The sequence below is a fragment of the Neopsephotus bourkii genome, unplaced genomic scaffold (assembly GCF_033783945.1).
Source record: "Neopsephotus bourkii isolate Nb327-2 ecotype Australia unplaced genomic scaffold, CSIRO-AGI_Nbou_v1 NB_1707, whole genome shotgun sequence".
NCBI classification, from domain to species: Eukaryota; Metazoa; Chordata; class Aves; order Psittaciformes; family Psittacidae; genus Neopsephotus; species Neopsephotus bourkii.
Window position 1 is genome coordinate 6,532,711 of NW_026902181.1, and position 27,881 is coordinate 6,560,591.

The following is a 27,881-nucleotide window of genomic DNA, read 5'->3' on the forward strand; positions in this document are numbered from 1 at the left end:
GCCAAAGCATTATGTGGCAATTGTAAACTTAGAAATACTGCCACCTGATGAACAAAGTAAAAGAAAGATAGCTTGAGGACACACTGAGGTGTTTTATGGAACTACGGCCATAGGATTTCTTGCAATATTACAACAGTATTCTTGCTTATATTACTACTGAATTTATCAAGGCATAAATTAGTTTGTGCTTTCACATGTTAGTTCAGACATCACTGAGATTTGGGTTTTGTGAGGCAACTTCTGCACCTTTCAGGTTTCTTTTCAGAGATAAAATTATTGGGCAATTCCTATTTTGCTGCATGGCTGTATGAATTTTTCTGTGGACACAAAAAGCTGTCCTGCTGTCACCCTTACAACTAAAGCAACAGTATGTTCACTGGTGCCATATAACCACTTAATGTGAAAATATGAGTCAACTTGCCTTTATTAATTCTTTTTCTACAGAAGGCAATTATCTTCCTCCTGAAGTTTTAAATTAAGCTTTTCTAAGCAGTTCCTTTCAGTTGAAAATAAATAGCAGTCGTATAGATAGCAACTGGGGAATTGCTAAATAGGTCCTACAGACTTGGCTTCCTTTTTAGTTTTTAATTTTTCCAGACCTGTTCTTATTTTCTGCTATTCTAAAGTTTGCTCAGCTCCTCAGCTGTGCATGTCCTCGATGCCAGGCTCACATCGTTCCCCAAGCAGTGGAGCATGCTTCAAACTTCATCCATCCTGCAGTGCTTTCAGGCAGTGATGGCCTTAGATAAAGTGCAGTAGATGAGTATCTGGGTTCTCACTTGTACACTATATTTGTATTTAAACAGTAGAGCTGTTCTAGTGTTGTGTTGTAATGGAACTTGAATAATGCTACTTCAGGGCTCACAGAGCTATACTTGCAAATTGCTTCTGCCCCAGAGCTTTTGTTTGCCTGCAGCAGGTAATTGCACTCAGTTCTGGACTGTCCCTTCTGTGGAGATGGGGATATTTTCTGAGTTGTCATGTTCTGTATCGAACAGCGTTTATAGTGGGTCATGTCAGCATCTTGCGGTTCCACAAAGCTCTTAAGGTACAGTTTGACTTACAGTGTGCTTTCAGCTGTATCAGGGTAATAATTCAATTAAGTGTACGGAGAGAGGTTGTTGCAATGGCTTTTAGCTGCAAGGCCATGGTAAGGCTAGGAGCAAGGCTGTGTGTTTTGGACCATTACTAAAGGTCAGTGTTAAACAGTTTCAAGGGCCAAAGAACCTCATGTGTTTGGTTGAGACCTCATCTCACTTACCCTGCCCCAACAGCATGAACAGTGTCTTGCAGGAGGGGTCTGTAGGCCAGGAGACACCGGAATGTAATGTATTGGTGGATATTCTACATCACTTAGAGAAGCTTCTTTTTAGTGCTGTGTCTTTCCCAGCTGCATTTAAGGCTAGGTTCACGTCTTTTCTGTGACGGGTACCTGCTTGTTCTTTTCTTAAGGCAGGTTTTCGTTACATGACTGTGTGCAGGTGTATGCTAGTTATCACTCGTCTCTTTATGTGACCTGCTGAGTGGAGCTTCATGCACTAAGTGGTGGAGGCTTAGGTATCCATCTGCTGAGAAGTGTCTGTCTAAATATGAATGTCCCATTCTTGTGTTACTGGAGGAGCAGTTTCCCCCTTACCTGGAATTTCTTTACTGGGAAGGTGCAGAGAGACCTTATATTTACCTTTTTCCTCCGGAAGACTTCTGACTTTGTATACTGTTGCTCTGCTTGATTCTACACTATTCCAGCCTTGGTTTATAGTCAACATCTTGGAGCTGCTGTAGCTCCTGAATCCCTTATAGATAAAGAGATTTTAAGCAACAGAAGGGGCAAGCTGATGTCATTCTGTTAGTTTTCCTGCTGCTATTCAGAGATCTGTTGGAAGCAATGCAAGCTGATTGGTCTTCTGCTTCTGAAATAGAGACTGTCTGAAAAGCAGCAGAAATACTCAAGCAGTCCATGTATAGTCCTGTGAAAATGTTGTTCTCTTAGTCATGATGCCTGCTTTTCTTTCGCCAGCTGGAAAAATTTTGTGGAAATGATGGCTTTACTACAAGAAGAATTAGTTTTGGTCTTGGAAAATTCAAATCCTGGTCAAAATAAAACCTTTACATTCCTAAGACTTGAAGTTTTTTTATTATTCTATTTTTTTCTTCTACTGTACAGCTCTGTGCACAGCTGCTGTTATAACAGACCTGTCTAAGCAAGTCTAATACACAGGGTGCATAGTAATGTGCTTCAAGCAAAATGATGAATAAGTAAATTGGATACTGTTTTTACTTCTTTTTAAGTAACTGCATACAATACATAAAAAAGCATATTCATTTACAAATATGTTTCAAGTTTCTGAAACCTGAAATGTGACAACAAATTAGTCAAACGTAGTGTATTTCTCCTGACAGCAGCCTCTCTTGTTTTCTTAGGCTGCCCTTTTAAATGTTGCCTCATTGGCTGAAGGCATGGCATACAAGCATCGCTTGTTCTTGGCAAACAATGCAGCTTTACTGCGCATCTTCATATGAAAAGCTTCATGCTCCTTCTCTATCATCACCCTGTACTTGATCATGAAGCACTTGACCACCCATAGTGTGCTGTGCATCAAGCACATGCTGATAATGTAGGAGGAATATAGAAGCAGCAAAGGCTCAAGCTACAGTTTGTGTGTGTTGACTGCTGATGACTCCTTGGTAACTTATTAATTTGTGAGCATCAAGCTGTTTGAAAACTGCATTTCTCTGACTGTGCTTTTGTGTGAATATTAAGCTGTTTAAATATTGCATTTCTCCAACCATGCTTTTGTTAAATAAAGATACCTTATTTTTTCAGGTTGCAGTTGTTAAAATGAAGTGTACAGAGCGTATTTATGCAATGAAAATTCTGAATAAGTGGGAGATGCTTAAAAGGGCAGAGGTAAGTAGTATGGTTCTTTAATGCAGAGAATTTTTTAAATGGCATTAGGAAAATTACATTGAAGCTCTTGAAGGTTAGGAAGAATTATTTTGTGAACATAGGAGCTGGATTTTTTTTTTCTTTTTTTTTTTTTCCTTAAGCTGTTTTAATGCAATCAAGTCTGACAGTCCCTTCAAGGCATCTGTTGTTCTCAGCACTACTGCGTATTCATTTACCAGACAGTCTGCCCTAGTTCTTAACCTGAATTTATTGGCCAGATTTTTGTTGTTTTATAATAAAGGCAAGTTAAAGGCTACATGAAAGCCGAAATTGGTGCTCCTGTGACATTTACAGCTGTATACAAAAACATCAGGAAAGGTCTTTTTTCTCCTGCATTCAGAAAGCATACATTAAGGAGCTTTGCATCCTACAGTTTGTAACAGGATTTATATAACTGGTGAAACTATAAGTAAATATTTTGGAATTACAGCTTCAGACTCTAAAACAAAATGTGTTAAGAAGGTAAATCTGTTTAAGGAGGGTATTTTTAATAAAAGGGGTTGTACAGTGTCACAACAAATTATGTAAATGTGAACAGGTACTTAACAGATTAGGAAAGGACCTACTAAGAATATGCCATGGGAAGTGGTATATTCCTAGGATACCTACTCTTGCATGAGGAAAACCTTATGGCAAGTCTAATGTTACAGTCACAGAATCACAGAATCCCAAGGGTTGGAAGGGACCTCAAAAGATCATCTAGTCCAACCCCCCTGCAAGAGCAGGGTAACCTAGAGTACATCACACAGGAACTTGTCCAGGCTGGCCTTGAATATCTCCAAAATAGGAGACTCCACAACCCCCCTGGGCAACCTGTTCCAGTGCTCCATCACTCTCACAGTAAAAATGCTTTTCCTGATGTTCACATGGAACCTCCTATGCTCCAGTTTACACCCATTGCCCCTTGTCCTATCACTGGACATCACTGAAAAAACCCTAGCTCCATCATCCTAACACTCACCCTTTGCATATTTGTAAACATTGATGAGGTCACCCCTCAGTCTCCTCCAAGCTAAAGAGACCCAGCTCCCTCAGCCTCTCCTTATAAGGGAGATGTTCCACTCCTTTAATCATCTTTGTGGCTCTGTGCTGGACTCTTTCAAGCAATTAATGTAAATGAGCAATAGATGAGGAGAAAATGCATGTAGTGCATCAATACTTGCAGCAGTTCTGTTAAGGGCAAAGGCTAGCTGTTTGCTGAGGTCTGCGCATGGTGACCCTTCCCTGTTCCATTCTTCTATCCCCTTCTGACACCACCTCCCCTCCCCCCCCCACCCCAGCCTACCCTTCCTAGTCCTTCCCTTCCTTTTAGTGAGTCATTGCCAGCTAGCTCTTTTCCTGTGAATAAATCTCCTCCCTCTTGTTAAGCCCCTCTTCACCATAGCCTTTGCCTAATTCAGTCACACTTTGTCCATCAGACCATGCTCTGCTTTATGGTGGCAGCCACTGCCATTCGGCATTTCTTTGAGCTGTCAGGAGAGTTCACACTCTTGGCTGTGCTGCATCAGCAGTTCTGCATTAAGCCTTCCCCTGTATGGGAGAAATTCAGTGCCCTTTCTACAGAGATTTCAGTTGGGTTAATTAATTGGTCAGTATAGAATTGTTTTAAACCCAAATGCTTGTAGGACTTCTCAAACTCTAATGAAATACAGCTATTGCTGGCTTGTTTCAGTCCTTTTAAAGTGATTTAATTAAATGGCCTATCTGAATACCTGAAACTTTTACGTGCAGAAATGTTCTGAGAAGACCGCTGCCTACACATTGTCTTCAAAGTGTACAGCTGACTCCTCTTACCCTGTCAGGCAGGCACAACAGGTAGAAGAGGGTAATCCACCAAGAAAAATGTGAAGTGAGCAACAGTTTTCCCAAGTAACAGTCCAGTTAAGTTCTCTTTCAGTTGATTTTTCCCCAGCTGCAAAGGATAATAAACTGTCTTCTCTGCTGTGCCCCATTGTCCTTTCCTGTTCAGTTAGCTGGCTTGATTTAGCTTTTCTGGATAAGCAAAGCTTTATAACCTGCATATCAAGTTCATAAAACATCTGGACATTAAAATTTCCCAAATGTGGTAAAACTTGTTAGTTTTTAAAATGAAGCCTGCAAGAATAGAGTAGCCTCTTGAGCAGGCAGTTCCACTGAAAAGCAGACTTTGTTTTCATATCCACTGTATAAGTGGTCTAAGAAGCATGTTGTTGTACTAGTTTGTTTTGTATGACTCATTGAATGTAGCAAAAAGTTACTTAAATACTGCTTATTTGTGTACTAGCTGCAAGAAAAACCCCATATGGTCAGAAACCACTAAAATACAGTAAAGATTAGTGAGTGTCAACTGACATCCGTAAATGGGTTGCAAAGTAGGTAGGCATGCCATTTATGTTGATAAGGTGGACCATTTGTATTCCTTGTTCTGACAGCAGAATACATAGTCATTAGTGTATTACTGTTGACAGTTGCAAATAAGTCCTGGCTGACTGATGAGGTAACCTGTCATACTTTTTCAAGGCACGTCTCATGGCCTTTTAAGCTTAGAGTAAGGGGAGAAGGAGAGTTTTATACTTTGAATTCATGATGTGAGGTGTTCAACCGCATTACTGGTTTTGAAGTGTTAATAACATTCCCTCGCTATTTGAGGTGGCATAGTGAACTGGATCAAGGAGCTGATGTCTTCAAAAATAAACAAACTAGTTTTCTGTGTTGGCAGCCTCTTTGCATCGTGGTGCCAGAACTGAGAAGTGCTGTGCTCTGGTGCTGTGGCCAGAGGATAAGATTACTTAGAGCTGCTGTTGCTGCCAAACTTTTGTAGAGTGATACTTTGGCCTTGCATTCATAAACCGTTAAACCACTCTCAGTTAACATTTAATTGCAGTTTACATCTGTCTGCACCAATAATTGCTAACTTTACAACATAGCCACAGTATGGTCATTTTCAGTAGAAATGTAAACTGACTTATGCTTCCTTAGGGGGAAAACTGTTTGAGATACCTTTACAAGATGCAATCAGCTTAGGCTTCCCAGGCACATTCCTTCTGTAGTACATTTTCAAAGACATCCGGACAAGTAACAATTGACAAACAAACAAACAAACAAAAAATTACTATCTAGAACTCAAAACGCTTGAGTCTGCAGCTGCTGAATATCTTCATAATGGCTGTCTGAATTGAGAGTAGTGGAAGAGTCCCACCGTCCTGCATCTTGATGATTCTGATCCAACAAAAGTGTTGGTGAGGCCGCATCTGGAATATTGTGTCCAGTTCTGGGCCCCTCAGTTCAAGAAGGACAGGGAATTGCTTGAAAGAGTCCAGCGCAGAGCCACAAAGATGATTAAGGGAGTGGAGCACCTCCCTTATGAGGAGAGGCTGAGGGAGCTGGGTCTCTTCAGCTTGGAGAAGAGGAGACTGAGGGGTGACCTCATCAGTGTTTACAAATATGTAACGGGTGGGTGTCAGGATGATGGAGATAGGCTTTTTTCAGTGATATCCAGTGATAGGACAAGGGGCAATGGGTGTAAACTGGAGCATAGAAGGTTCCACGTTAACATCAGGAGGAACTTCTTTACTGTGAGAGTGACAGAGCACTGGAACAGGTTGCCCAGGGGGGTTGTGGAGTCTCCCACATTGGAGATATTCAAGGCCAGCCTGGACAAGTTCCTGTGTGATGTACTCTAGGTTACCCTGCTCTTGCAGGGGGGTTGGACTAGATGATCTCTTGAGGTCCCTTCCAACCCTTGGGATTCTGTGATTCTGTTAATATATTTTTATAAAGGAGGACTTGCTTGAAGTTATGAAAGTTGGTTTTATGTAAAGATGTTAAGAAAACCTGTTACACAGAGCTTCCTTCTCTGAAGTTTTGCAGTGTACTATTTGAGGTAGAGGGAAGATTATTGAAAATTAAATGCACTATACTCGACAAAGGTAAGCTAATCATAGAATCTGCTTATTTCCTATAGTGTGTTGCCAGTGTCTGGAACTGTAATGTAAGAATTCATCTCTTTCTGCAAAGGTCTTTTTTAGAAGAACCAGTCTTAACCTTTGTAGAGTCATTATCTTTCTGATACAGATTGCAGTGACAAGTTACATTTTTCTGGCTCTTAAAAATACAGTGTAGAACAAAGATTCAGCGTTGACTTGAATTGGTTTGTGAGCTTTTTTGATGGTTTGCAGGGGTTGCGTGTTGGTTGTGGGGGTTTCTTTTGGCTTAGGGAGGGGGAGAAGGGAGGTGTTGTGTTGTCTTAGGGGTTTTTTATAAGGTTGCAGTCAGGATTAGAGTGACTGAATGCTTGACTGCCGGTCTCCAGAGATTCCCTGGCTTGTCACTTGTGCATACTAAATTCCAATGAATAGAGACCTCTGTTCAGTAATTTTAAATAATCCCATGAAACATCCATATATATTCATCCTGTGAAAACTACTTGTATGTTGACAATGGCTTCTCCCCGCTCTCTTCCTTTAGACAGCTTGCTTCCGAGAGGAGAGAAATGTCTTGGTGAATGGAGATTGTCAGTGGATTACTACGTTGCACTATGCCTTTCAAGATGAGAACTATTTGGTATGTTTGATACATCCATCGATGAAAGCTTTAGGTTATGAAAGAACTTTATTTTTGGTACATTTAAAGATATTATTGCAGTAAATCAGTCTGCCTCATGCCTCACAGCAGTGTTTCAACATTCTTGTTTTCTCCTTGAAGCAAGACTTCAAAGGGACTGACTGTAACTCCAGGAAAGTGAGAAATTCACATAGTACTATAGTATATAGAGGTTAAGTTAAGCACCTTTAACTAATCTACCCTTGTATAAAATATATCAGGCTTAAGTTTAGTGTTTTGGGTAATATTGCATTTAAATAATTAGAGAGGTGTTAACTCTAAAAGTAAGAAATATTTTTATTTTTATTCAAAACTATCAGAATGTCTTTTGAAGGAAGACTTTCTCAAAAAATGACAAAAGTATTTTACATTTTGATTTTAAAAATTGTTATACTGGTATTTTGAAAGTCTCAGAAGAAAAAGTAGCCTATTTCTTAAAGTATTTAAATACACTTTTAAATGAGCAGATTGGTCATCTCAGTACCTACAACTACAACAACTCCCATTACATTTTTTAATGATGGCTTACTAGAACTGTAACAAGTTATGTTTATCATAGTCACAGAAGTCCTGGTCAGGAGCAAAGTCAGTAAAGCCCCAATGTACTGCAGTATACTGAACCATACAGGTTCCATGTGGCTATGTGAGGTGGGGTTTGCAAGCCATCTATTTCTGTAACAGCTGGCCTACTTGAAATGTGAAAGTTTTCACCTTCTCAACACTTTTTAGATAGGACACAGTAGCAAGTCATGATTATAAATAAGAAAATACTATGATAAAAGGCTGCTAATGAGTTCAGGAACTAAGCATAGAAAAGAGAAAATACTCAAAACATTTTCACAGATGCTGAAACAAAACAAATTATTTTGACTGTCATGTTTAAAGTATTTTCAGAATAACAAGCACATCTAAGCAAATAAGTAGTCAGGTCTTAGACCCTCATTTACAGGATATTTCCATTGAATACTTTGTGATAGATAGAGGTTTTTAACTTCCCAAAGGCTAGTTATCTCTCGCACTGCCTCATGAAGATAGGTCATGATTTCAAATTCCTTCAAAACCAAGCAGCCTTCAGACTTACATAAGAATAACCTAAATTAAATATAACATATTTCCAAATAGCTTATAAGAATGGAGCTACCTGAGAAAAAAATTAGCTGTACAAGATAGCAAGCAGTAATGGTGACAGAATAAAGAGGAATCTAGTGTTGCCAATACCATCCTGTACAAATCTGTTCCAAGCAAGCTACAGCAGTATGATGAATTTCTTTTCCTGAAGCTCCCAAAGACATTTAGATGTTGAAGATTCACTTGATGGCCGAATTCAGACATCTAGCATCTAATTTAAGACCCAGTATCTAAGAAAGCAACAACTCTGTGTGACATCCAAAGTCAACAGATTCCCAGCTTGCCTGAGGTCTGCTTCTGCATGCTGCCTTATAATTTGGTCTGTTACTCAGCATCCATCTCATGTAATTGTCTAGTGCTCACAGATGAAGTATTTCTGCATCTCAATCACTCTGTTGTAAATGATGAATGAAAAAAGGTGAAACACATCAGGAAGTGACTTCTGTCCAAAAACCTGGACAGAAGGTTATCTTCCACACCAGTGGTTCACTTGTCCAGGGCCTAAAGGATTTCTTTTAGTTCTCTGCTCAGCTTGAAGAAGTTCATAGCCATGTTTTTCCACATCTCAGTAGAGTGCTGTTATGTTACAGAACCCGGACTGATTGCATTTACTTTTTATCTGTGCTGTTAATCTTGGTCCTAGTAGAATGGAATGCAAAGCTGAGAACAAAACAACAGGCATAAAAGCTTGATTCTCCAACCTGGAGTGGACAACAGTACTCTGAAAGAGAAAGCACTAGGTTCTGGAATCTACTCCCAGTGATGTTTGTGCATAATAGTGAGTGATTATAGAATCATAGAATAGTTAGGGTTGGGAAGGACCTTAAGATCATCTAGTTCCAGCCCCCCTTCCATGGGCAGGGACACCTCACGCTAAACCATGCCACCCAAGGCTTCGTCCAACCTGGCCGTGAACACCGCCAGGGATGGAGCATTCACAACCACCCTGGGCAACCCATTCCAGTGCCTCACCACCCTAACAGGAAAGTATTTCCTCCTTATATCCAATCTAAACTTTCCCTGTTTAAGTTTTAACCCATTACCCCTTGTCCTGTCACTACAGTCCCTAATGAAGAGTCCATCCCCAGCATCTGTATAGGCCCCCCTTCAGATACTGGAAGGCTGCTCTGAGGTCTCCACACAGCCTTCTCTTCTCCAGGCTGAACAGTCCCAACTTTCTCAGCCTGTCTTCATACGGGAGGTGCTCCAGTCCCCTGATCATCGTCGTGGCCCTCCTCTGGACTTGTTCCAACAGTTCCATGTCCTTTTTATGTTGAGGACACCAGAACTGTACACAATACACCAAGTGAGTCTCACAAGAGCAGAGTAGAGGGACAGGATCACCTCTTTTGACCTGCTGGTCACGCTGCTTTTGATGCAGCCCAGGATACGGTTGGCTTTCTGGGCTGCAAGCGCACACTGAAGCTGGCTCATGATCATTTTCTCATCAACCAGCACCCCCAAGTCCTTCTCCACAGGGCTGCTCTGAATCTCTTCTTTGCCCAACCTGTAGCTGTGCTTGGGATTGCTCAGACCCAGGTGTAGGACATTGCACTTGGCATGGTTAAACTTCACGAGGTTAGCATCAGCCCACCTCACAAGCGTGTCGAGGTCCCTCTGGATGGCATTCCTTCCCTCCAGCTTATCAACCGAACCACACAGCTTGGTGTCATTTGCAAACTTGCTGAGGGCGCACTCAATCCCACTGTCCATGTCACCGACAAAGATGTTAAACAAGACCGGTCCCAACATCGATCCCCGAGGGACACCACTTGTTACTGGTCTCCAGCTGGACATTGAGCCATTGACCACAACTCTTTGTGTGTGGCCATCCAGCCAGTTCTTTATCCACCGAGTGGTCCACCTATCAAACTGTTGTCTCTCCAATTTAGAGACAAGGATGTCATGTGGGACAGTGTCGAATGCTTTGCACAAGTCCGGTTAGATGACATCAGCTGCTCAACCCCTGTCCATCAGTTCTGTAGCCCCATCATAGAAAACCACCAAATTGGTCAGGCAGGATTTCCCCTTAGTGAAGCCATGCTGGCTGTCACCAAGCACCTTGTTGATTTTCATGTGCCTTAGCATGCCTTCCAGGAGAATCTGCTCCAAGATTTTGCCAGGCACAGAGGTGAGACTCACTGGTCTGTAATTCCCTCGGTCATCCATTTTCCCCTTCTTGAAAATGGGAGTCATATTTCCCTTTTTCCAGACATCAGGAGCTTCACCTGACTGCCATGATTTTTCAAATATGATGGCCAGTGGCTTAGCAACTGCATTTGCCAGCTCCTTCAGGACCCGTGGATGGTCCCTGCCCATGGCAGGGGGGTTGGGACTTGATGATCTTAAGGTCCTTTCCAATCCTAACTATTCTATGATTTCATCAGGTCCAATGGACATGTGCACACTCAGGTTCTTAAGATGGGTCTCGAACCAGATCCACTCCTACAGTGGGCCTAAGGTCTTTCTTCTCACAGTCCCCGCGTCTGCCTCCCAAGACTTGGGTCGTCACTTTGCCAGTGAAGACCGAGGAAAAGAAATCATTAAGAACCTCAGCCTTCTCCAAATCCAGGGTAGCCAGTTCTCCTGATAGCTTCCAGAGGGGGCCTAAGTTGTCCCTAGTCTGTCTTTTATTCACTATGTACCTATAGAATCCCTTCCTGTTATCCTTAACATCCCTAGCCGAGTTTAATTCTAACTGAGCCTTAACTTTCCTAACCTGGTCCCTAGCTTCCTGGACAACATTCCTGTTTTCTTCCCAGGCCACCTGTCCTTGCTTCCACCTTTTATACGCCCCTTTTTTCCTTTGAATTTTCCTCAGCAGCTCCTTATCCATCCAAGGAGGTCTCCTGGCCCTCCTGCTGCACTTCCTTCTAGTTGGGGTGCAACACTCCTGAGCTTGTACCAGGTGATCCTTGAATATCAACCAACAGTCTTGGGGGCCCCCCTGCCCTCTAGGGCTATATCCCATGGAACCTTACTAAGCAGGTTCCTGAAGAGGCCAAAGTTTGCTTGCTTGAAGTCCAGGGCAGTGAGCTTGCTGCACGCTCTTCTCACTGTCCTGAGGATCTCGAACTCGACCATCTCGTGATTGCTGCAACCAAGGCTGCCCTGGAGCGTCACATTTCCAACAAGCCCTTCCCTGTTGGTGAGCACAAGATCAAGCATGGCACCTCTCCTTGTTGGTTCCTCTATTACTTGCAGAAGGAAGTTGTCTTCCACACAATCGAGGAACCCCCTGGATTGCTTGTGCCGGGCCGTCGTGTCGCTCCAACAGATATCAGGGTGGTTGAAGATTCTTAAATACAAAACCACGTAAGCTGACCCTGAAGCAGAGAGAGAACCTTGGTGTCTTCCCACACCTAGGGTTGCCATCATTCTCTGGCTGCATGATAAAAGGTTCAGAATGAGAAACATAAAGAGAAGGATAAGTTGTTAAGGTAGAAAAGTAGTAGCTGTCCTTGGGGAGTCTGAAAGTGATGGGGATTTATGCCCTCTAATATTAGTAGAGCACATGGTGATGCAGAACTTATATTTCAGCAAGAAACAGTTCTACAAAATGTATATGTTCTGAAGTTCATTTTCTGGTTCTTCTGTAGTTTTAAAATCTTTGAAGAGGCACGTACAGCATGTGGTAGTGTTTTCTATACAGACAGTTCTTAAATGACATGACATGGAAATGCTAGCATGGCTTTTTTCTGATTCTTGGAGAGCTTTCATAGAGACAGTTTTGAGTCAAGACAGGTTAAGTAAGCCTCTGGTGATTTTGCTGAAGCAGATAGTGTGTATGTGAAACACAGTCCATGAATACGACAAATGTGTATGGGACGTCTCTTCCAAATTCACATCTGTTAGTTTTCCGGTGACTTACCAGAAAAATTTTTTTCCCATTCTCATTCACAAAGAAGGGCATATGTGTGTTTGTCTGCTGTGAGCCTGTGACAGGCTTCTGAGTAGTCATGAGAGTATTTTGGTGTCTTTTCTTTCTTTGATTTCCAACTACTCTCACCCTGTTTGATGTAGTCACTTCCCTGAAAGAAATGCAATTCCTGTAGATTTTAGTGTCAGAATAGTCTTTATTTTAAACCTATGTGAAAGGAGAATTGCCTCCTGGCAAGACTGTTGTGAATTGGAAGATGAATAAAATTTGTCTTTCTTACAGAATAGGTCTCACCATCTCCCTCTGATCCAAGCACCTCATTTCATGGGTCAGCTGAGTTCTTGCTGAGTTCTTAACACTGTGGGAGCTGAGGGAAGTTCATTACCTTGCCTCTGACAGGAGGATATTTCAGTTCCCACAGAAAGCTCTGTAAACTCTCTTAGCTTTGAATTTGAGAGAAAATACTTTAATACAATATCCCTTTTAAAAGATTGCTAGTTCCTGTCTGTAGCCTTTTGTTTTCAAACATAGTTGCATGTGTACAGTCTTTCAACATGTTTAAAATTCCTTGATGGGTTGTGCAGTACGAAGTGATCAATTTTACATAAGTGATGAAAAATCAGATTATGCTATACTTTGAATAAGATGGAGAAAAATAGAAAAACCTGTGCCTTTTGGAGTTGCTCTTTTAAGCCAAAAGATAGCAAGGAAATTATTCGTATTGTGCTTGGTGCTCCTTTTTGGGTTCCTATTTTCTTTAATTTGCTTCACTTGTGGAAGATCAATGTATGGCAGGGACAGTGGATGGTAGGGTGCTTTACTAGAGTAGAAGAATAAGATAACTGTTTTGGAAAGCTTCATTCCAGAATAAGCAACATTATTTCTAAAACCATAGATCAAATCATCTTGGGAAATACGGAACAAAGTGGATCGACTGGTACTACTAGGTAATCATTATAATTGAAGTGATTTAGGTGGATATTGCTAGGAAGTAACTAAAATGTAATCCTTGTTTTAAGGTGTGAAAAACCAATAGCAAGTCTAAGTCCTTTTATTTCAAGTCACTCTATCTGTGTCTTTCCATAGACAGGGTAATGGATGATTGGCCTAGGAGGCTGATTATTTTTTTCAATTAAATATATGCAGAAGAACATTGATGTTTGATTTTTAAATTTCCCACTGTAGTGCCTCTGGCTTGACAGTGTTTCTGACTTGTCACAGGAGCTCCTAATGTATAGTGTTATCAAGTTCCTGCCAGCTATGTTATGCATCCGTGATGCAGAATGTGCTAAGATGGGTATTTGAAGATGGTGATGTGATAAGTTTTGAAAGAGTTAGTGGAAGAGTTTTGAAGTTTGGTTTTTTTCAGGGGTTAACTCATGAACTTTTTTTTTTTTTGTTTCCTTACCAGCTGTCTCTCAGTACTTGACTGCTTTATTTCCTCCTTTTCAGTATCTAGTGATGGACTACTATGTTGGTGGTGACTTACTGACACTTCTCAGTAAGTTTGAAGACAAGCTTCCTGAGGATATGGCTCGGTTCTACATTGGTGAAATGGTGCTTGCTATACATTCCATACATGAGCTGCATTATGTGCACAGGTAAAATACCATCTCACTGGGCAAAAATACATGTATAGTTATATGAAGTTGATCGTAATGATACTGCTTCATATACAGGTGAGCACAGTAGCCACAGGCAAATTACTGTGAGTACTTGCTATATGCTATATAATAGCCGTATAAGCTATTACATTTTAAATACCAAGTTTTGATGGATTGATATTAGAAGCAGTGACATTTATCTGACTAACCTTTTACTAAAGCTTCTATTTTTAATCAGGCTTCTTGACTTCTTCTCAATTCACTTCATGAATATTTATCTGCCTTTGTCCAAGCCAACCTAGAAGTTAGAAGCAGTTTAAATTCTCTGGAAATGTTTAGACATTCTGCAAAGTTATACACAGTAAGCCCATGATGATATCAGTGCATCTGTTTACCTGAGGTCATCTTTCAAAAGTTTTGTAATGAGAAGACATGTGCAGGTCTAATTGTTTTTTCAACACAGGATGCGTATTCCGGATCAGTGCTAACTTAGGTTGTGTTTTGTAGTATTTAAGAATATATAATGTTCCTTGTTGTCTGTCAGAGGAAATGGGTCAGCAAGGTAGAGTACACTTTTTATGCTGCTGCTTTGGCTTCCTCTAAGAGCAACTGTTTTAGAGGGGCTGCGAGTACTGCATGTGAGGCACTTGATAAATATTTTGTTCCATTATGGCAAAAGTCTTGATCAGGTGAGAATTTCAATCTTTTGTTTGCTTTTCAGATTTAACACCTGTGTATAACATGTCAGTTAGGAAGCAAAATTATACTAATTCTGGAAAGCCTTGTAGTTGTCTTGTTATATACTGACTTTATAGCTTGATTTCAGTAATCTCAGAGGTTTTTTTAATTAACTGAAATCTGCTTATGGCCATACAAGTAGGTTCATGATAAGTCACTGGAAGTCCTGGCTGAGAAGTGGACTTCATATATAACATTGTATCTGGTTTGGCAGGTAAAACTTGGCCAGGTCCCTTTACCTCTTTATGCCTTTTATCTTAGTCTGTGAACTTAGGACAGTTGTACTGTCTCTCTTAAGAAATTTGTGGTGTAAAACATCAGGTAAGTGAGGTGATTCTTATTTGCAATTAAATCATTAAAAAGACAGGGAATTCTCAAACTATAATGCTTTGAACTATTCTGCTTGGACTTTGATCACTGTTTCAAAAATTAAAAAGATAAAAGATGCATAAACTCTGCAATACCCTTGTGAATATTAAATGTTGTGGACTCAGAAGTTTACCAGAGACGTCATTGCACCCATTTCCGAGGAAGGTGGCCTGACAAAATGACCAGCCTACATCTTTGCATAGGGCTGAATGAATGTCTGTTGGGAAAATAGGAATGAATGGCTCCAAGGCCAAAACATACACTTTGAATAGGAGATGTATGAATGCCCAAGAAATTACTGCTTGGCAACTGGAATGGATTAGGAGGAAGCATGATTGCTCTGGAGAGGATTTCAAGGACCATTTAAAGGCTTATATGACCTGTTAAGCCATAGATAGGAAACAGAGACCAGGCATTAAGCTTTTCTGAACAGCAACAGTGTTCCATTAGGCAAGCGAGATCTGCATGCAAAGTGGAAATGCAGAGTTGTATTGGATGAGATTGGCTCATGCTTTGAATGGCACTGTGAGAAGTGTCCTTTAAAAAAAAAAAATAAACAAATCTGTGTATAGTTGTATATAAGCTCCAGTAGTCCTCTGCAGTTACTGAGCTTGACTTGTGCTTAGGGGACTGTAAGGGAATGTCGACAATATGTGGAACTGAAATGTATGGAATAAGTCTAACAATAGAAAATTACCAATGAGTTTAGTGGGAGTGTATAGTGAGATGGTCTAATTTTCTGGGTTAGTACATATTTTTCTGTATTATACAAATAAGTGTGCATTTAATTTGACAGGCATAGATTAGCATTTACTATTTTGTCTTAATACCGTTAATGAGAAGCAGTATTAGTGAAGTTTCAGTAATTAATCTCAAAGCATTAGCCCTTGATTAAACAGTGTTAAGTCAAGCTTGTATTGGAAAAAAATATCAGATTGGCAGGATTTTTGCACATACAAGGACCCTTGTTAAAGCTATCATGGTTTTTCTCTGGAGTCTCCTCAAGTGTGAAGCTGTGGAATTTAGCACCTTAAAAATCAGACATTATGTGCTTCCACATATATGTAGAAAGGGAGATTAGATTTTTTTTTTTTTCCCTACTTCCTAGTAGTTCTAGTCTCTTCCTCAAAAATTAAGTTGAAGCTATTGCAAATTTTTTTAAGTTTTTTCGGCGCATGTAGTGGTACTTGGAATTTCCCATTTGAAAGGAAATACAGGATTTTATGGTGCAACAAGACTGGTGGGTTTAAGGTAAAGCACATATGGTTTTATTATTAATAGATAATATTATTTGAATAAATATATCTAAAAAAACCCCACAAAGCAACACATTTATAGGCTTGATTATCTTCCTTGGCTAGCTCAGATAAATAATATTTGAAAATGGCATGCTAATATGCTAGCATACTAGAAGTGGATCCTGGATGTACTGGCTAAAGAAAGGAAAGGAGACTGGCATATGCTATTTTGGAAGACATGGACATTCTCATTTTTAGTCTGAAGAATTGGTGCATAGCTGAGTTGACTTTGGTTTCTGCACTTGCTCTTTTCCTTTCTCGCCCTCTTCTCCCCATATTGGCTAGGTGCTCTTAAAATCATATCATAAAATCATTGGGATATTTTGAGACAATTAAAAAATGTGTGTATCAGGACTGTCTTACGAAGGTGTCTGCATGATTGATCTTTTACTGATACTTTAGTTTGTGTGAATTTGAGAACAAAGTGGTGAAATAAAATGTGATTAATTGGTGGACTAAATTCAATTAACATGCTCTTCAGTAAATCCTTTTTGACTTCCTTCCTGGTATCAAAAAGAATATCAAGTAATGAGCTAGAGTAAAATGGGCATCTCTGTTTCATGGCATTTAGTAGCCTTAGCATGCTGTATAATGTTTTATATATATATATATATATGTAAAAATAGGAAAGACACTGCTTGATATTGGAGACTTTCTAATATTAGGGTATCCCCTTGAAATGGCATTTCCCTGATCCCAGAGCTGAGGGAATTCACTGGCTTGTAGAGTAACTGCTGCAGGTACATAGGATGCAAAGGTTTTCAGGTATCCATAGAAGCAAATGTGCTGTGCAACAGTGTACAGAAAGTCTGGAATAGCAGATGAAAAATACTGGCCAAATGGAAATGCTGGACAAAATGTAGAGAGTCGTTAAAAAAATCTTCCTAGGTAAGAAGTCAGAAGTTAGTTACCAGCTTTGGTGAAAATAGGAAAAAAAAAAAAAAAAAGACAAGATTAAAAGATTACCCATTCTCTTTCATCTTTCTTGCTTTTAAACAATGTATTGTGATGCCTGATCTAGCTGAAGTTGTCCCTGATCATTGCAGAGGAGTTGGACTAGGAGACCTTTCAAGATCACTTCCAGCCCAAACTATTCTATGATTTTATGAGTATAATCATAAAATTATGTTGATGAAGTAAGCTGCATATCCATTTCTGTCAATATGTCTCACTGTAATTGTTCTGCTTGGTTATTTGACCATACATCGATAAACTTTGAGCTTGAAAATCTGATGTAATGCAAGGGTTTAATATTTTGGGCAAAGTTCTAAGTTGGGCAGGAGGAGAGGGTTTTAAGTAGTCTAATAAAAAGAGTTTGCATCAGTGGGCATCCAGCATAAAAATCCTTGTTATTCTGATTCAAGATTAATCTTTACAAGCAGAACTAATACTTCATATTTAAATCTTTTTTTCACTCCTTGCTATTATAACAGGGACATAAAGCCTGATAATGTTCTTTTGGATGTGAACGGCCACATACGGCTGGCAGACTTTGGGTCCTGTCTGAAAATGAGTGAAGATGGCACAGTATGTATGAAGCAAAATTTAATGGGAATTTTTAAGTGAGTTACTTAAAGCTATTATTCATTGTCAGTGTGCATCGGGAAGGTGGTAGGTTGTAAGCTTATTGGCATGCTAAAAATTGAGGGAAGAGTATAACTCACTTATAAGTCATTTTTGACATCTTCATCTCCTTGCTACTTTTTAACCTTATCTCTTGTTAATATTTTTCTCTCACCTTTTTTCCTACTGGCCATTTGAGTTCTCATGAGATTTTTATGAACTGTCCAAAGACTCTTTGTTAAAAAATGATAGACATTTGATACTATTTGTGTTGGAATCACGGGTGTCCAGGAACCTAGAAGCCATGCTAGACTTGAAGTGCAAGTCATTCAAAATGAGAACACAAGTAAGCACAACCAGAACTAAATCTGGCTACAGCCATAAAAGACAATAAAAATATTTTATAAATATATTAGCAACAAAAGGAGGGCTAAGGAAAATGTCTCTTCTATATTGGATGTAGAGGGAACATAGTGAAAAAGGATGAGGAAAAGGCTGAGGTACTTACTGCCTTCTTTGCCTCAGTCTTCCATAATAAGACCAGCTGTTCCCCATGTACCAAGCCCCCTGAGCAAGAAGACATCTCAGGGACAGGATGCAGCATGAAGCCCCCATGCAGCCTCTTCTCCCAAGTAAGAAATGGTAGGACAGGAAGAAATGGCCTCAAGTTGCACCATGGGAGACTGGATACGATGAAAAACGTCTTCACTGAAAGGGTTGTCAAGCACTGCAACAGGCTGTGCAGGAAGTGGTGGAGATATTTAGAAGACATGTAGATGTAGTGCTCAGTGACATGGTTTAGTGGTGAGGTTGTCAGTGCTGAGTTAATGGTTGGACTCAATGTGATCTTAAAGGTCCTTTCCAACTTAAATGATTCTGATTCTGACAATTACTAAGCACTTTTATAAGCTTTTTAGAAATGGAACAGCACTGTTATGGTAATCTGCCATTTTGTGCACTATACCGGATACACCCCTACAAGCTAAATCACTTGTGATGGTTTTTTGTTTGTTTTGCCTAATTTAGGGTGCTTCCAGAGGTGCCAGTCCTGCCAAAGTATGGCATGTAACAGCATTCATGCATTTTGGCACAAACTTGGCTCTTGTTGACATTCTATGGTCATAAAATGCCTGCCAAAGTTTTACCATGTTAAAATGCAAAATAAATTGGAAGAAGCTGTTAAAACTCTGCATGAAACCTGAGAACATATTCCTAAAAATTAGAGGTGCTCTGCTACTGCCCTGATGGTCAGGGCTTCCTTACTACTTGGGCACAGGGCAATTCCCCGCCTCACCCCTGTGTTGCATCCAGTTGCATATTATGCAGTAAGCGTTTAATGAATTTCTGATATAATAAAAATAGGGGACTACTTGCCTGAGGACCTTGTTTTGTGATCTTCGAATGAAACTGTAAAGTTCAGGCACAGGACCTGAACTCCCTACTTACTCAGTTTTAATTTCAACTTCAGGCAGCCAATTGCAATTTTAAAGTATTAAACAGACACAAAGGCAAACTATGTACTGCTTTTGTCTGTCTGCTTTTTTAATGGCTGTGATTATTTTGAGCTTCTGCTGTAGATTTTTATGTAGAAGTAGAGTGGAACTTATTCTTTGCAGTTTTGTTACTTTCTTAATATTTTATTTTGTTGCTGTGAATTTATAAATCTCCTCCATTTCCAGACTCATGTCGTGGTGTCTCTGTTTATCAAAAGTATTATTGTTTTAAGTTGCTCAGAGAACCTTGAAACTTACGAGAACTGTGTTTACCTTTTTTGTTAAGGTACAGTCATCAGTAGCAGTGGGTACGCCTGACTACATCTCCCCTGAGATACTGCAAGCAATGGAAGATGGAATGGGAAAATATGGGCCTGAATGTGACTGGTGGTCACTGGGAGTCTGCATGTATGAAATGCTGTATGGTGAAACACCCTTTTATGCAGAGTCATTAGTGGAAACCTATGGGAAGATTATGAATCATGAAGTAAGAGCTATACGAAGTGTTTACGGAGAAACTTATCACTTAAAGATATTGAAGTGACAGTTCTTTGCTTTTTCATGTTCATTTTAGAGCCATCTCGTGTAGTTTTGTTGGTTCAGGTTTTAGGAACATTTGCTTCTCTGAGCTGCGGAAACTGAATCCTTTCTCAAACTGATTTTTTTTTTTTCTGTAAATGCTGATGTTCATGTCAAAAAAATTAAGCAGACATCACAAAATTAAACCCAGCTCTTGTTTTAGGCCCATTGAAAGTTTCCTCTGGACTGCAGTAGAAATGAAGTAATGCATTATTTACACAGCTGTGCACATGTTCTGTAGCACTGGTAACAGTACAAAAAATGGAACAGGCAAGTCAACCAGTGTATACATGAGCTGCATGAAGAAGATGAGGTTGGGGCAAGTTGCCCAGAGTGGAAGCTGTAGAAAAACATGAACTACATGAACATGAGGTCGGGGATTTATCCAGGGTCAAAGTCGTAGAGAAGTGTTGGAACTTTTGGGTGCATTTTGAATATTAATAAGTGTAAACCAGTGCATGATGCACTTTCAAGTGCTTTATTAGGAGGATGTGTTTGTATGCATAGTCATCCTAGGTACCCAGAAGCAGTTACACAGGGTATTGTTGCATTTTCTTCTCCCCAGGATGAGTGCAGTTTGCTGGTGTTCACAATGCTGTGCTCTCACAGTGAAGCAGCTATGAATAAGACATTAAATTTTTGCCAGAGTTGAAACCCTTGCTGTGATGAATATTAATCTCTCTCTTTTATTTCTTCAGTTAGCTAACTGGTTGCAAATGTAGCTATATATATGTTATGTATATACACACAGATATGTATTTACACACACCATACATATATATATATATATATACATGCTATTGTCCTTTACTGAAAAAAAAAACAAAACACAAAGCTAATCTTGACTATACGGTGGTAGTAGTGGTAAGCTAAAATACAGAAAAAGGCTTCCTGATTTTTATGTGGAATATTTTCAGATGTTAGTGGTAAGTACAGTTTCTAGATCTTCTGTTTGTTTATGGTAATAGTAGATGATACTTTGCAAAAAAAAAAAAAAAAGGTATTTAACCTATAAATTAAAAAAATACGTCTTTAAGTATAGCAGTGTTTTGTAAAGAATTGACTACCATCATGGATTTGTAAAAGTTTAAATCAATAAAATTTCAAGGAGTATGTCTTCAGGGGATCAGTGAGGGTCTGCCTTTACCGTATGATCTTTAATGTATTGTAGTGTGTCAAAATTCCTGTATGTCTTTAAAAAAAGGAGAGTTTGCTTTTTCCAGTAGAGTTACTGTAATTGCAGTTAGTTTCAAACAGATATGTATTAAGGAAATTGAGAAATGATTACTTGTCCTCAAAATCCATTTTAAGACAAAATTCTGTCACTGAATGTATTGCATTGTACCCTGCCACTGATTGCTGGAGCTAGAACAACGTCTGACTATTTGTTTTCAATGCTGTTGGTGTAATTTAGCACATTCCTTTTGAAACTACCATTGAAGGTTCTGGAATGTATTCCTTCTCTAAAAATGTTTCTGTTTTGTGGTTGTTTTTTTTCCAGGAACGATTTCAGTTTCCATCGCATGTTACAGATGTATCTGAAGAAGCAAAAGATCTAATTCAGCGACTTATCTGCAGTAGGGAGCGTCGACTGGGACAGAATGGAATAGAGGATTTTAAGTCTCATGCATTCTTTGAAGGACTTAATTGGGATAACATCAGAAACCTAGAAGCACCTTACATTCCAGATGTTAGCAGTCCTTCTGACACCTCAAACTTTGATGTAGATGATGATGTATTAAGAAATCCAGTGAGTCTTTCTCTTAAATATTACTGATGAGAATATGCAAACTATGGTCCTTTCCAGCCCAAACCATTCTATGATTCTAAATGGTAGCACTTGCCAAAATTGACTGCTGTTACATAGTCCAAGCTAAATATATTTAGGTGGGAAGAAGAAACAAACCCGTAGTTGTACTTTTAGTTTAAACCTTTCCAAGGAGCTAGTTTTTTGATTTATTAAAAAAAAAAAAAGGTAAAAAATCTGTCTTCAGAAATATGCATGTATTCTCCATGCAGCTTGCGATCACAGCTGTCCAGGTGAGAGAAAGCTCACATGGCTCCTTCTCCACTCCTTTAAGAACCAGGAGGTTGGTTTTCAGACTGGGTGCATAGGTGTTGCCCTCCTCCATTTCTGTTGAGAAGTAGTTTACAAATTCGAGTCAACAGGAGCAGAGGGCTTTGTGGCAATTTGTTTATCAGTTTGTATTCCAAGAAATGAAGATCTTTTGGCTTGTCTCTTGATTATGTGTCTAAAAGTAGCCAGCATACTAAAACTAATAGCATGCATATTGGTGCCAGATTTAATTAGGAACTTGAAATTTTGGCTTTTCTTTTACTGGTTGCATTGTACTTTGAACTGCTACCTTTTCAAGTACCTGTTCAAGAGGCTCCTAAATTCACATCATTGTATTAAGTGACCTAATCTGAAATAAAGTTTGGCTGGAGACAGTGGTAGTCTCTACAATGAAGAGTAGCTGCCAATTGTTATTTGGTATACACTAGGAAAAGTCTTTCTGTTGCCTGTCTCTCTTTAACTGTTGAATCTAACTCAAATGTCTTTAGCTCTAATTGATTCTCTTCTGAGTTTTCATACACGTTATTTTCATGCAGGAAGTGGTGCCACCAAGTTCTCATACAGGCTTTTCTGGATTGCATTTACCATTTGTTGGGTTTACATACACAACTGATAGGTAAGCAAGGGATTTATTGTTCATTAAACTTGTTTCCTGAATGCAGCTAGTGCCAGAAAATTCTCCTAAACGTAGAAAGGTTGATGTCCATAGGTATACCTGTGGATAAACTTTCATCTGTTCCTTTTTTTCCAAGTGTCTGAACGTATTTTAGTCATGCTTGCCAAGAATAGTTACTTTTGTATTTAATATTTTATCTATTTGAAATGAATGAAAGTTAAGGAACTAGATGTGTCACTTCAATTGGTGAATTCAATAAAAGTGACCAATTCATATGGTCACTTCAATAAACTTTATATTTCTTCACTGAGAAGCTGAAAGTAAGTCTTGTCAATGTTGCATGTGTGCCAGGAACAGTTTGTGATTAGCTCTGAAATCCTGCTGGTAGTCTAAGATAATGTAGATGGTTCTGAGCACAGAAAAAGTTGCTCATTTTTGATAACCTTTGGCATGGGAGAGTTAACGTTTTCAATAATTTAGGCAAAATTATGCCTTGTAAAGGGAACATACATCTGTGTCATTAAAGTCCTGGATGCAGGTATCTTAATTCTACAGCAGCATACACGGTAGCTAGGAAGTAACAACTTTACCTACTTTGGCAGTTGTCTCAACAGCAGTAATTACTGCACTAATTGTTCTTGTAAATTTAAGGTGGATATTTGTTGGAATCTCATCATGTCACTGCTATAGTCTGCCGTGGGTATTTATTAAAATGTTCTAATTTATGTACTTGCTTTCAGTTCTTTATCTGATAGAGGCACTTTAAAGAGTGCAATGCAGCCTGACACTGTAACCAAAGATATGGATGTCCAGCGTGACTTAAAGAGCACTTCACAAATAGAAGGCTATGAAAAGAAAATACGGAAATTAGAGCAAGAAAAGCAGGATTTGAACAGAAAACTGCAAGGTTGGTGGTTTCTATCTGTTAGTATTCTTAATTCTGCTTGTTAGGAGGAATGGGAATGTATTTTATTGAAAGCCTTGTCCTTCTTTTTCTGTTTTTAAGAATCTACACAGACAGTGCAGAACCTCCAAGGTCCAGTGTGTGTCACAGTAAATACAAGCCGTGATAAGGAGATTAAAAAATTAAATGAAGAAATTGAACGGTTGAAAAACAAATTAACAGGTAAGCCTCTGGCAAAGTAATTATGGTAATGCAATTTATTTTGCTATTCCTAGTAACATTTTGCACTGGTTTTCTGCAATAAGTAGAACTAATGTTCTTGAGGTGCTAAAAAGCAAAGGGATTTTTACAGTCTCGTTCAATACTAAGAGGCATTTCAGTTTTTCCATATGAGCACTTTTTTTTCCAGTTGCTTGACCTGATAGCATTGTACTATCATGGAGAGTCTAGATTATGATGAATTGTGTGGATGGGTTCAGTTAAATATTTTCTGTGATCCTTGTTTCCCTAAAAATCTCAGGAGATCCTGTTCTCCTTACTTCTCCTTTTTCTGGGGGAGTATTGTTTCAGAGGGATTTTACCTGGAGACAGGTGTAAGAGACAGTGGGGAGAAAAGACTAGTTGCTCTTTAGTAACATAAGAGGATAGGTGTGGAGATGTATAATAATAGTTCACATTTAAATATTTCTGAGCTTCCCTTCACTTTGTGTTTGTCTGGTTATGCATTAATTAGGAAGCATTGAGCATTTCAGAAAAACAAATACTGGCATCTGTCCTGAGAGAAGGCTGACTCATCCATATCACTGAAAATCTGTTGTTTGACAATGCTGTTAGTTTATCCATGCAAACCTCCTGTTAGCATCTAATTGTTAATTGGAAATTGGTGATAAACAAAATGGTAGTTTTGAATCCTAATAGCTTGGCTGAGAGGTTTATAGGGGCCTGTAGGATAGCATGAGTTCAGATGCTGAGTTTGTTACGCTGGGTTGTTTTTTTCCTCCCCCCAGTTTGGCAATACGCCCACTTTGTTAGGTACATGCATTATAAAAGTCAGCTCTCTTACACAGGTTATCCTTCCAAAAAGGCTATTCTAGTATATGCTGGAATTAGTTTTGAGTCAAAATAGGTTAAGGGGCTACTTCTGCAAATGGTTCAAGTTTATCTAGCTTTTCATTCATTGTGTCCTTTTAAATATAGAAAGTAGAAGTAAGGTCTGTTTTAAAAAGTGGTATTGGTTCATGTAGGGTGGAAGGAGGTTTGTGCTGAAGTGAGAAAAGGAATAATACTTTAATCGTTACAGCAGTGCTTGGGATCCCTGAATTGGGATTCAGGTACAATTTCCTGTTCTGCCACAGACATCAGTGGAACTTGAGAGAGACGGTTATTCCCTATGCAATTTCTTATTTACTTGTTTTAAAAGAGAGTAATTAAAACCAGATGGAGACAGAGATTGGCAGTTTTTCTTGCCAACTTTAAGACTGAGCAGAAATAATAAATATGGTTCATTTGTTGCACTGAATGGTGATAATTTCAAATCAAATTTGTTACGTTGTCTTTGAGAGTGAATTCTGAGGGATATGGTCAGTTGGGTCTCCAGCCTTGCTCATGCAGGATGGTATTTCCTTCCCAGACTGTTAATTCTTATTTACTCTATGAAACAGTCTTTTCCTGCCTTGTTGGATGCACTAATGACTGACTGCATCCTTGCTTGTTATATAATGAGAACTATTTACGAGACAAATTACTAGAACTGGTATTAGAGCAAATTAGTTTTATTTCAGTGTTTTCAAGGGCTAGAAGGTGCATTCCTCAAAACCAAAATAAAGCCCTGTGCTAAGGCTTTTTCACTTAGAGATCACAGCCTTTAGGAAGATTTCTTTAATAGGCTGAGAATATTAAAATTATTTGGAGGTGTCAATGCCCCAGGATTACCTTAAATACTCTAGAATGGTGGAGAAAGGAAACAAGTTGATTTTCCAAGCAAAGTGATGCAAGTGTGCTTGAGTAATGTTGCTTCCTTCATTGGTATAAATCTGGGACTAGTTACCTTTAATATGCACTAATCTACAGATATAAGTAAACTGGAAGGACAGCTTGCAGATGCAATGGCTTTTCGACAAGAACATGAAGACTCAATGCACAGGTTGAAAGGACTAGAAAAGCAGTGCAGAGTGTTGCGGCAAGAAAAGGAGGAGCTTCATAAGGTATTGATCCAAAGATAGATACATTTAAAAATAGTCTTGCAAACTATGTATAGAGCCAGTTCTGTTGTGATTGCAATTTTAGTGTTTGAAATACTGCTTTTTAAAGCTATACAGAGAATTCGATGAACCTGTTAATTTCATTAGCAGTGCAGTAGTTTTCCAAAGTAGCACACTTTCATTTTTGGAAGTTGATAGGCATCTTGCTTATCTCAACAATGTTCTGCTAGATAGAACAAGCACCTAAAGAATGGGTTTAGTTTAAATGTAAATTATTCTTAACTGTTCCAGTAGAAGTCTGAGGGCAATCAAGAGAGACTTCAGGAATTTGGGACAAGTTCTAGCCTGGTGTCGCTGGCAGAATTGTTTTGTTTTGGGTTGGTTTACATGACACCGGTCCTGCTGGTGACAGATGGGGTACACTTGTCTCAAAGTGGGGAAAGGATCTTTACACAGGAGTTAGAAGGGCTCAGTGAAAGAGCTTTAAACTAGATTTGAAGGGGGAATGGGGAAGCAGATTTTAAACTTTTAAGTATTGGAACTTCATGGTTTGTTTGTACTAAGGAACCTTTCTCAGTTTTCTGAAGAATTTCACAAGATTTGCAGCAGCATCTCAGTGCTGGTACAGTGTATTTGATGGGTGCATTCCATGTGCTGTCTGCAAAAACATTCCTTTAAAAATGGTTGCTGTTGTACAGGTACATTATTTAGAAGTGAGGTGGTATTCTTGAAGCTGCCACACTAGATGCAGAGTAACTGCTGTCTTGGGATGTCAGTGCAGCTACTTAGCCAAAAAACAAACAAAAGTGTAAATTAAGAATTAGATATAATATTTAGAATTGATGTGAGGTGGTTGAGCTTCCAAGTGATGCTTATGTATGTCCAGTTCCTTTTTCCTTGGAAAGAATATATGGGATTCAAATCACAAAAGATCTCAAGCGGAGACCCATAAGCGTCATTGAGTCCAACTCCCTGCTCCTCACAGGTTTGACTAACACTGCATCAAACACCAGCACACTTCCTGCCATCCTCAGGGGCTTTGGGCTGCAGCTGCCATTTTGTACTGGGTCAGGCCAAAGGGATCCCGTTTGTACTGGGATGGGGCTGAGTCTGTACTAGGAAGAGGCAAGGGGATCTGGTTTGTGACCCTATATTATATTTTTTTTATTTAAACCAGCAACTTGTAGAAGCCTCAGAGAGATTAAAGACACAATCCAAAGAACTGAGAGATGCCCACCAGCAAAGAAAGCTAGCTGTGCAGGAGTTCTCTGAGCTCAGCGAGAGGATGGGAGACCTGCGGTCTCAAAAGCAGAAGCTGTCCCGGCAACTTCGCGACAAAGAAGAAGAGGTGGAAATGAGCATGCAGAAAATTGATGCTATGAGACAGGACATCCGTAAATCAGAGAAGATCAGAAAAGAGGTAGCTTAATAAAACGGCTAACAATAACATGTTTCAGCTGCTGCTTATCCAGTATCTCTTATGTAATTGTACTGAAAAATTTGGACTGTTAACAATAATTTACTTTGTCCATCTGTAAGAAATTGCCCCAATTGCTCTTCCATTTAACTTCACTACATTTCACAAAGGAGATCTTGACTTTTTTTATAAATGTTTTACTGATGTATTGGGAAATGAACCAAGGCTGATTTTTATTTTGGAGGAAACCATTCTTGCTATATGCCCAGCTTCTTAGTTCCTTGTGTTTTGATTCCTGAAGACTCATAGTCAGCTTGTAATTGTCTTCATGTGCTATAACATTGGAGTATTTTAACTTTTTTTCTAACTGAATTTTTCTGTTCAGCTGGAGGGAGGAGTGTTGATACAGACTAAATATGTGGTTTTCCTTCCTCTGTAATTAGTCATTGTAGAGAAAGTCTGTAGTATCTTTAAGCAAGTTAATTT

The 27,881-nt window shown here is 39.2% G+C and overlaps 1 protein-coding gene across 15 annotated transcripts in view; it reads left to right on the forward strand.

Moving 5' to 3' along the window:
- CDC42BPB (CDC42 binding protein kinase beta) overlaps positions 1–27,881 on the forward strand; it is a 97,925-nt gene that overhangs the window by 39,641 nt on the left and 30,403 nt on the right. For all 15 annotated transcript variants that reach the window (XR_009728917.1, XM_061376266.1, XM_061376269.1 and 12 more), the window contains exons 3-13: positions 2,825–2,908; positions 7,394–7,489; positions 13,989–14,137; positions 17,979–18,072; positions 19,888–20,088; positions 21,682–21,930; positions 22,794–22,873; positions 23,614–23,780; positions 23,880–23,999; positions 25,848–25,981; positions 27,156–27,398. Coding sequence is in view for 14 of the 15 variants with exons in the window: in XM_061376266.1 (XP_061232250.1) it covers positions 2,825–2,908; positions 7,394–7,489; positions 13,989–14,137; positions 17,979–18,072; positions 19,888–20,088; positions 21,682–21,930; positions 22,794–22,873; positions 23,614–23,780; positions 23,880–23,999; positions 25,848–25,981; positions 27,156–27,398 (1,617 nt within the window). In the remaining variant the exon portion in view is untranslated. The remainder of the gene's footprint in view (positions 1–2,824; positions 2,909–7,393; positions 7,490–13,988; positions 14,138–17,978; positions 18,073–19,887; positions 20,089–21,681; positions 21,931–22,793; positions 22,874–23,613; positions 23,781–23,879; positions 24,000–25,847; positions 25,982–27,155; positions 27,399–27,881) is intronic.